The sequence below is a fragment of the Musa acuminata genome, chromosome BXJ1-8 (genome assembly GCF_036884655.1).
Source record: "Musa acuminata AAA Group cultivar baxijiao chromosome BXJ1-8, Cavendish_Baxijiao_AAA, whole genome shotgun sequence".
NCBI lineage: Eukaryota > Viridiplantae > Streptophyta > Magnoliopsida > Zingiberales > Musaceae > Musa > Musa acuminata.
The window spans coordinates 12,971,730-12,981,938 of NC_088334.1; the positions used below are offsets into that span (position 1 = coordinate 12,971,730).

The 10,209-nt window shown below is 37.6% G+C and overlaps 1 protein-coding gene across 2 annotated transcripts; it reads left to right on the top strand.

The window, feature by feature from the left end:
• Window positions 1-1,363: 1,363 nt before the first annotated feature.
• Window positions 1,364-10,209, top strand: LOC103994971 (uncharacterized). 2 transcript variants are annotated; one of them, XM_065079159.1, is made up of 15 exons: window positions 1,364-1,509; window positions 1,590-2,088; window positions 2,267-2,344; window positions 2,443-2,498; window positions 4,304-4,423; window positions 4,531-4,601; window positions 4,840-4,933; window positions 5,144-5,356; window positions 6,401-6,655; window positions 8,561-8,669; window positions 9,068-9,135; window positions 9,419-9,488; window positions 9,583-9,657; window positions 9,761-9,852; window positions 9,935-10,209. In XM_065079159.1, the coding sequence occupies exons 2-15, from the start codon at window positions 1,789-1,791 to the stop codon at window positions 10,014-10,016; spliced, it is 1,683 nt and encodes a 560-aa protein (XP_064935231.1). In that variant the 5' UTR covers window positions 1,364-1,509; window positions 1,590-1,788; the 3' UTR covers window positions 10,017-10,209. The 2 variants fall into 2 exon arrangements, with proteins under 2 accessions (XP_064935231.1, XP_009413722.1); XM_009415447.3 differs by having other exon boundaries at window positions 1,649-2,088.

Genomic DNA, 10,209 nt, shown 5'->3' on the forward strand with positions numbered 1-10,209 from the left:
ACCCCGTCAACAGTCAGAGATGGTGGGAGAGGGACGACGAAGACGAACTGAGCACATAGAAACCAGAGGTGGCTGTACCAAAGGAACTGAGCCCGTCCGTTCTTGACGACTTAATCAATCAGTCAAAGTAACTTCATCCTTACGTTGGTCTAAACCGCGTCCCAAGTCAAATCGGGTACGTTGCTGCGTAACGTTGACTTTTGTGCGAAATCCGAAGGGAGTTCTTCTTTCTTCCTACCTGCGGTGATCGAAGGACACGAGGGGAAGTGAAGACTCTCTCTCTCTCTCTCTGTCTCTCTCTGCTCATTTGATGTTGTAATAGTGGAGAATAATCAACACATTTATCCGTTTAATATTTTCAAATAAAACTATGAGAAAAATTTTATTACATAAAACAGTCTACCAGATGGTCAAACATTGATTAGAATATGAGATTTACAACTATTTGACTATCTAATTTAATCGTCTTATTCATGAAATAAGAGACTTAAAATGGACTATTGATCTATATCAAGTAATATTGTAATATTCTGATTTGTTCTCCCATCGAAATTAAATTAAATTAAATTTATTTATAATAGTATCATGAATACTCTTTGTGAAATTAGATTTAAACATTTTGAATCCATGATTCATTAATGTAATGTTAACAGACCAGAGACTAAAAGACACTTAAAAATAGGCTTGAATTTTTTTTCTTTTTATTTTTCCTCAGTAAACGATAAACGATAAAAAACATAAAGAAAGAGCTTGAAAACTAAAGAGGATGTAAAGCTTTACCTAGAACATGACTCCTGACTCCTTCATGCGATCTCGGCAATATAACGAGAGTGATGAGGTAAAGGTGAAAACTAAAGGTAATCATCTTTTAGAAAATAAAAAAATTATTATGCAGGAATAAACTAAAAATAGTAATATTTATTTATTATGATTAATAACAAGTAAATAATCTATTTATGACCCAAAAAAAAAGAGTTTTATAATAATTTAATTTCTAACAACATATAACGTGCAAATATATGACGTATTGTTCACCGAGCCACCTATTCATGCGACCATGGGTTCATAAAATTATTAGCGATCAATGATTAAGATGACCCACTCTCCAGGGTCCCACATCTTTTTGCCACGCTGTACAAGTCGACTTACATTAGCTCGGAAACAGTACCAGCTGCGACCCATTCCCATACCTTCGCAGTGAATGGAGGCGACAACGAAGCTCACGTGGGGCTAACGTGGTGCGCCACCGTTCGCTGCAAGCGGTAAGCAGGTAGACTTTGGTGTACCGAATAAACGAGTAGGCGAAAGTATCGATCACACAGCCCTGCGAAGCCGCGCCATCTATCGCTCCGGGCCACCCGGTTCCGCCTCTAACATCTCTTCCCCCAGCCAAAGACTATTTACGCTGGTCTCCGTTTCGATCCGTCGCGTAGTTGGAGCTCCGATCTGGTGTCATCACGCGAACTCTCCGGATTCTCGTGCATATCGGAGATACGATCGACTCCCAAGGTAGCGCCTTGGAGTTTCCTGGGTTTTTTCTTGTCATCTGATTCTTTCATGCTTTTCTATTCCTTGTCTTTTCAATTTAGGGTTTCGGCGAGAGGCGTGTCAATGGTTTGAGATTGATGCGTTTTCGTGATCTTTTTAGAAAATCTGGAGTTAGCCCTTGGATTCCTTGCGTTGGGACTCGAAACGGCTACCAAATCCGATCTTTTAAGGGTTTTCTTGGCTAAATCTGAGGGAATTCGTTGAGGCAAGGCATAAACATTGAGTTTTGAGGCGCGGGAGATGTACCGGAGCGTGGCCACGAGCGCCACGCGCGGCGGGATGGCGTCGGATAGCGGAGATGTGGTGGTGACGCTCGATCAGGTGCCGAGGTGGAGCGATGCGGACCAAAGGTATTATGGCGGCGGGGATTCTTCGTCGCCGTTCTCCTACTTCTCGGATCCTCTGACGTCGCCTTCTGGAGCTGACTCCGGGGTGACATCGAGGTTCCCTGTGGATCACGAAATCAATTCGAAGATTTATCTTTGGCGTGGCAACCCATGGAATTTGGAGGTTGATGCAGTCGTGAATTCCACTAACGAGGTGAGAGTAGAATTTGGTCTGTGTTAGAAATATTTCTCTAGCTTTAGATGATGATCCTTCTTTCTATCTTTATGTGTTTTCTTCTTCATGGACCGGGTTTGGACTATATGACATTCATGAATAGCTAATGAACTTTTCTGGAGGATGTAGGGTTGACATTGTTTAAATTACCTTGTAGAGCTTGGATGAAGCACATAGCAGCCCTGGTTTGCATGTTGCTGCTGGCCCAGGTCTTGCAGAGGAATGTGCGTCATTGGTATGTGGTAAAATCATGAGTCATCCTACTGGCTGCATTTAAATTCAGTTCCTTTATTCCTTGAATTTATAGTCATTAGCTTGGTATGATTTTTGCAGGGCGGTTGCCGAACTGGGATGGCTAAAATTACCAATGCATATGATCTCCCTGCTAGGTTGGTGTTATCATTGTCTAGCATGAGAATGCATGCTTCTGAAAAAAAAGCTCATCATTAACTATGTTATTCCAATTATATTATCTTGTCTAGTCAATATTATGTTATACCTTAATCTGCAGATTTAAGATCACAAGATAAGTAGAATCAATTCTTGGTTCATAAATTACTTTTTGAAGATAGTGCTGCCAAAATATTGTCCATGCATCAACATGGCTACTTCTGTTATCTATTGATTGTTGTAATTTTCTTTGTGTAAAAGTTGCTCATGTTGAGGAGTGATTTTGTGTTACGATGTATACATTGACAAAGCCATTCCAATGTCATAATTATATCATCACAATTCACAACAACAAATTCTGATAGAATTGGTTGGGTATTTTCATCGAACTTGTTTCCTAATCTAGTGATTAAGAAAATGCTCACTGTGATTAACACTGCCAGTAAAGAAAGAACATGTTATAAAGTTATGCACCTCTTCCTCTATGTACTGATGCTTGTGGATACTGGATTTCACACGTAAGGAATCAATTATTGAACCTAACATGCCTGGACCCACATCTGAAATTGATGAGATGGTGCCATATGTGTTTCTATGAAGTGCTAAGCCTTTATATTTCATGTCTAATAGCAACAATGCTTTTTCGTTTACCTATAGTTGTATTTTATGGTTTGTAAATAAGCACTCTGGGTCTGAGAAATTCTGGAGAAAAGAAGAGAGCATTTTTGCATAGTTGTAGTGACAATGCCCCAATTGGAGGCCTGCTATGCACACAAAGACAAGCATACACGCAAGCACACTTGTGCACACGCAGACAGCATTCTTTCGTATACATGTCCTTGGTTATTGTTTGACAAATTGACATAAAGGACACATCTAATTGACTAGCATTCCAGTTAATTGAATCACTCTTCTCCATGACTTCCACTGTTGCTTCACTCTTACATCTGCTTCAATTTAATTATTTGTAATTATTTTTATCCAGTCTAGTTACATCATGTCCACTGTCTTCTGGCATGAACCTGGATAAATGAGAACCCAAAAAAAAGCAGGATGTGGAGAAACATATCAACAAGGAACATTAAGTGTGATAAGTCTATTGAAGGGTTAATGTTTAAATTGTTATAGTTGCTGTTTTTTTCAATAACGTATTGTTCTAAGATTGGAAGGTAGTATGTAATTTTTCCCAAAAATTCTCTATGCTTTTGTGTACTCATGTCATCGTTCTACTATCAGAAAACACACTCCCATACATGCTAAACAGTCCATGTCTTGCTATAAAGGGTGCTTCTCTGCTCATTATCAGTGACATGGGTTGCAACACGCACATGATTCCCGTGCTGCTCCTACAATGGCATGCTATTCACCAGCCAGTCCATTAATATGCACTATGCTTGGCTTCTTTCATCTTTGTATTTGTGTCCTTATGGGATGCAACTTGTTGGTGACTTGTACTCATTTCATAATGAAATTTGGTGTGGCATCTGATTGAGCTGCGGCAGATTACCCTTGAGGTAATGAGATAAGAGTTCACTATACTATAAGGTAATAGTGTCAGAGAGAACACTCAGGCAATTTCTGTGCTTTATGAGTCAGATTTTTTGGAGTAAATACAAAGTTATAAAGGTTTTTTGTAATAGCTTTTGTCGAACATTTGATTATCTCTTTAATCTAAGCTTTGGTGAATATATATATTATGAAGCAACTCATGATGCTTGTATGCATTTTCAATTCTAAATTTTCCTATGTACAACGGACTTGTGATTGTGTTGACCTGGAAAGGATATTTGCTGTGATGTTGCAGGAAGGTTATTCATACAGTTGGCCCTAAGTATGCTGTCAAGTACCATACAGCTGCAGAAAATGCTCTTAGTCACTGCTATCGTTCTTGTTTGGAGCTCCTAATTGAGAATGGATTGCAAAGGTAGGTTTTGTAGATTGCAAGTATTAAAGTGGAATGTTGTAGATATTCTTCGGTGTTCGCCTACATTTAATATGTCAAACTAAACATCCTTTAACATCCTCATGCAGCATTGCCACTGGTTGTATATATACAGAGGCCAAAAACTATCCTCGTGAACCGGCCGCACATGTTGCAATAAGTGCGTAATGCATACTCCTTGACAGTAGGATATCCTATTTAGCAATTAACATAAACAAGTCCTTGTGGTGAAATCAGTTCATGACATTTATATTCATATTTTTTTCTTTTACATTCATATTCTTATATGTGATGAGGCATGCACATGGGGTAATGATTGCTCTATGTTGCTTCAGTTATGGTGCTTTCTTTGTAAACAATTTGTTCGTGCTAATTATTTATCTTTGTGAGTTGTATAGGGACTGTTAGGCGGTTTTTGGAGAAGCAGAAAGACAAAATCACTGCAGTTGTTTTCTGTACCACCACATCATCAGACACAGAAATATACAAAAGGTACCTACTTCTAAAAGCTACAAGCTTGTTATAAACATATCGATCTGGGAACTTGGATAATATGTATGATAACATCAGATGACATATCCATACTCTTTCATTTAACTTTCATGGCAGACATAGTAAAGGGCAGTCAAGGTTCCTCCTTACATGTTGGAACATTAATTCATCTTTCTGTGTTCCTTTCTTTGACTTCAATGCACTATGAAGGTTGCTTCCACTTTACTTTCCGAGAGACAAGCTTGAAGAAGAGATTGCAGTTTCAAAACTTCCAGCTGATGTCGGAGATGAGAATGGTGAGACAATTATCGATGAAAGGAAAATCAGAATAAAACCTTTGCCTGCAGTATCTGCATCTACTCCAAAACCTTCAACAGCCTCGTTGGATCTTCCAGTCTCCGATGTTGGACTGACATTGAGACGGTTAGTTAAAGCTAAAAACCATCTATTCATATGTTTAGTGACTTTATTAGTGTACCTCACATCTGTGATAACAGATGCAAAGATCACTGAAGTTCCTTATAGACCTAGAAACCAAATCAGAACATTATAGTTGAACCTAGAGTGACATATACATGCATGCATGGACAAGGGGGCCTTTGTACCTTTGTCAGCAATGGAGGGCTCAGATAATGAGGAAAAACACAACTGGCTTCTGTTATATGTCTAATGCTTTATGTTTCACAGTTCATGCATTAAGTCAGTTCTGCTAATGGTAAAGTCTGCATATATCCTTCATCTGCTACATGCTTCCTTGATCCGCTTCCATCCTTTTGTTGTGTATAAAGAAAAGAGTCTATGCGTTTGGCTGCCTCCTATGGCACTATTTTTGTAAAGGGTAGCAACGCACACAGGTTGTCGACTAATAACCTTTAAAGGCTTTTTTTCATTCTACTCTTTGCAGTAGAATATTTTAACAAGCTAGAGATTTAGCAAGTATGGAATCTTATTCTTCTACTGAACATCCTCAATTGACATGGTTAACTTGCATGGTAATGGAACTTTAAAAACATCAGATGGTTGTGATACATACAGGATTATGGATTACCTCAATAAAATGCTCACTAGTTGTTGCTTCACACTTTGTTTCTTCCTTTTCTTAGTGTACATATGTGACAAAGGAATAAGTTTGCTTCACTAGTTTTTAGCCTTTTTTTGCTTTTAGATGGTGGAAGCAGCTGGAGATAAAAGGAGGCCTCTTCTTGTAGCATTTTTTAATCTTCTTTTCTGTAGTTTTCTCTTTTTTACTTTTGGTTTTTCTTTAGCAATTTTTTGGAGCCTCTTCTGCATCTGTGTGGTCCTTTTCTTTTTCATGTTTGGGACCTGGAGGATTGAGGTGGTTGGGCTTCATTTTCTGAAAGTTCCAAGACACTGCTGTTTGCTGGAATAAAAAAAAGGGAGGAATATTTTACTATACACATTATGAGGGTGTTTTTGCTTTTTTTTTACTAAGCTGTATTCTTTCAGCAAGAATTCTTTCAGCTTGGAGTCATACCTGGATCCTGCATTTATGTCATTGATTAAAGATCCCGACCAAAGAAGGAAAGAGCAACAGGAAAAGGCTGCCCAAACACAAAGTGGTTTCAATTGTGCTAAGCTTCTTGGATTTGGTGATCTTGGTGGCCCTCCATTATCCGCTGCTGAAGAATACTCACTCCATTCCAGATATCTTGCAAAAGCTAATTCTCTTAATCTTTCAGATATTGCAGAAATGAAGATAGTGTAAGTATTTTTTTATACATATAGAACCCACTTATTATGCAAGTAAAAGGGCCTTCTCATTATTAGTTCAACTCTTGCTAATAATAGGTTCGTCTCATTATTAGTTTCTTTGGACTATGCCATGTAGAACTTAATGGGTATATAGCAATATATAACTTGTTTTTTCATTCAGAAAAAGGTGTAAAGCTGAGATCTGTTAGATTGTTCTTATGTTAATTGCAGATGCATTTATGACTTTGCACCAACTTCAAGTGTTGGCATGCTTTATGCAAGAACCAAATAGATTCTGTGGATCTTCTGCCTCATGTTCTAGTTGCTCTTTTACTTAGTATTTTCATATGGATAGAAATATTGTTTATCAGTGTTTGAATTATTCCTTGTCAAGCCACTCTGTTACTAAACATAACAGCATTAGAAAAAATATCTCAAGAGTGGCTTTATGCAAGTTGATTATCTAAGAGTCCTTTATTAACTTTCCATTCTAAACCCTATTTTCAGAAGCCCATGATGGGTCCAATGCATTTTCTCTTGTTCAATGATTGGCGTGTTCTTTGTATTTGTTGGTCATGTTGCAAATGATCTTTTTTCTTACATATGTCCATGTTGCTTGCTTACGGCTTTGGATGATGTCATTGCACCAATGATAAACTCCGAGTAGTGATCAGTGACTAGTGAGAAGATAATACATATTGTCTACCAAGAGTAACAAGAAATCTACTGAGCTTTCTCTTGAGATTCTTATAATTGTGCTCACTTGGTTCCCTAGCCATTGTTATTCTGGCAACTAGACGAATTGTAGTTCTGCTGACCAAGGAAATTTTTGCTATCGAGTGTGTCTAAGGGAATATGTATCTGCTCTGCAAATTTACATCGTATCCTTGCTCAGAAGGCCGAGGAATCCTTTTTTTAGTTCCAGAAAGATGTTGATGATGTTACGAACTTTGACTAGAAATGAGATTGAACTACTCGATATGTACCACAATGATTATCCATTTGACGAATATGAATCTCCTCATGATGATAGAATATAAATTTATATTTGGCTCCCTTTAAAATGTGTTTCATAGCAGTTGCTCTTAATAATTGGCCTATTAATCATTATAGATGCTGGTAGCCACTGCTGTATCTTAAGAGTGTCTGGTTATAAAGTCACCTTTGCAGCAGTTATTTATTATTGTTTTTGTATGACTATCATATTTTTCTGTTGCAAATCATGCATGAGATGGAACAGCAATTATTTAAGATTTAGATCATAATTCAAAAATCTGAGAAGGCTCGACAAAAGTTCAGCCAGTTATCAACTAGATGCGAATCATCTCAAGTAGGTCCAAGTTTAATTCCAAGGTAAATTTATTCGAGACAGGTAACATCAGAACATATCAGAACAAACTAGCCTAGGATTTATGTCAGAGATTAAATCCAGGTGCTACCTTCTTGGAAAATTTAATGAAAGCCACTTCTATTTGTTAATTTCACTTTTTTTATCCATTGACTTTTTGAAGGTTTTCTTTAGATACTACTTTTTGGACATCTAATAACATTTGACACAACTGATCATACTTGGGATGCCATCTATCCATCAGATTGCATCTCTTTTTCAACTCCTCTATAAGAGACACAAGTGTTAGCGTTTTTGGAAAAGAAAAGTTAAACTGGGAAAACATGGCCAAGGACCTATAGAGGAGATAACTTGAAGTGAGTAATTGACACTAATGATAACAGAAGAAATAGGAGTACAGATCTAAAAGTCACAGACTATAGCATACTTCATGTGTTGTTTATGTTCACTTCTCTAGACATTTTTAATGAATATTTATGAACTTAATCTGGTGATTGAATGTGATTTTTTTTCATTATGTACGCCTTCTCCATATTGTTGATCTTACTTTTATGTATGAATTTCAGTTACCGTGGTGGTGTCGACAGTGAGGGGCGGCCTGTGATGGTTGTTATAGGAGCTCACTTCCTTTTGCGATGCCTTGATCTGGAACGCTTTGTCCTGTATGTTATAAAGGTATTGAGTTATAAAGAAGTTGCTTTTCAGGGTTTGTTTTCATGTATATAATATGACCATATGAATTTAAGAATGTGCAAATTATTTTCTGGGTGATTATTAGTAATTAAAATAAGTCCTTTATCATCATAATCATCTTATGTGACTGATATGTTACATTTTTCATATAATTATTCCAATATTTTGGTAATTTTGGGTAAATAATTTAGTATTAGAAAAAATATGATCACCATAGAGAGCTCATGGTAGATTTTTCAGCCATCTGCCGAGATATCATATTTAGTCTTGTAGATTTTCAGTCTCATGGTTAAACACAGTCTGTGCTTACATGGAGTTCTTTGCAAGATTTTCTTTGCTGTGATCATGCCTTTCGGAATAAAGCAATATTCTTCTTGCAGGAGTTTGAACCCTTGATTCAGAAGCCTTATAGCATTGTCTACATTCACTCTGCTGCCTCCTTACAAGTGTAAGTATGGTATCACTCTAGGATGTTTGAATCCCAAGAGATTATACTCACATGCTCCATAAAGAAACTGATGACAGTAATGCCTCTGAAAATATCAACTGTTGTGTCTTACTAGTTGTATGAACAACAAGAGCTCCTGGTTGATTTCCTACACCCATGCTAGTTCACAATATGCTCACTTCACTTAGTGCCTACATCAAGCTTGCAGATAGTTGAATCATTGGCTATTTGCCTAGTTTCACCTCTTCTTCTCAATGGTCTCATGTGTGATGCTACTACACAGGCAACCAGATTTAGGTTGGATGAAGCGCTTACAACAGATACTCGGTCGGAAGCACAAGCGTAACTTACATGTATCTATTTTTAGCTCGAGTACTCAAATTTTCAGCTGACTGGAGTTGTTACCATGTTCAGGCTTCTTATAATGCTATTTCCATAATGTTGCAGGCTATATATGTTTTGCATCCAACACTGGGGTTGAGGACAGCGGTCTTTGCTTTGCAGCTCTTTGTAGATGGAGAGGTATTTCTTGGCATGCATAGCTCCTCTCTTTATTAGTAAAATATGATAGCTTATTGTGTTCACGTTATACTTGGTATCTTTTCAATAATCGTGTGCTTCTTAGGTATGGAAGAAAGTTGTTTATGTAGATCGACTCTTGCAACTGTTTAGATATGTTCCTCGTGAGCAGCTGACCATCCCTGATTTCGTCTTCCAGTGAGTGCCAGAAGACTCCCTTGGTTTCCAGTTTTCAGTCCATAAATGAAAATTGCGTCAGTTGATGAATTGATCTGTGCAGGCATGACCTCGAGGTGAATGGGGGTAAGGGCTTCATCGTGGACCCAAGAACAAAGTACATATATCAACGAACCCCTGCATGATCAGACGCATTCCATGGGCTTTTCTGCTTTGGCATTGTCGTGTACACAACTCGGTCTTTTCTTTTTCTTTTTGTAATTTAGTTTGTTCAAAGGTATTTTTAAACGTCCCGAGTCACCTCCCATGATGTTTTGAAGGCTATAATTCTTGTTATGAACCATCTGAAATGACAAATAAAGGGTATTGGTTATGATA

Coding starts and splice junctions, on each gene's coding strand:
- LOC103994971 (XM_065079159.1), top strand. CDS start 1,789: ATGTACCGGAGCGTGGCCACGAGCGCCACGCGCGGCGGGATGGCGTCG. Junction 2,499..4,303: donor GCATATGATCTCCCTGCTAG/GTTGGTGTTATC, acceptor GTGATGTTGCAG/GAAGGTTATTCATACAGTTG. Junction 4,424..4,530: donor ATTGAGAATGGATTGCAAAG/GTAGGTTTTGTA, acceptor ATCCTCATGCAG/CATTGCCACTGGTTGTATAT.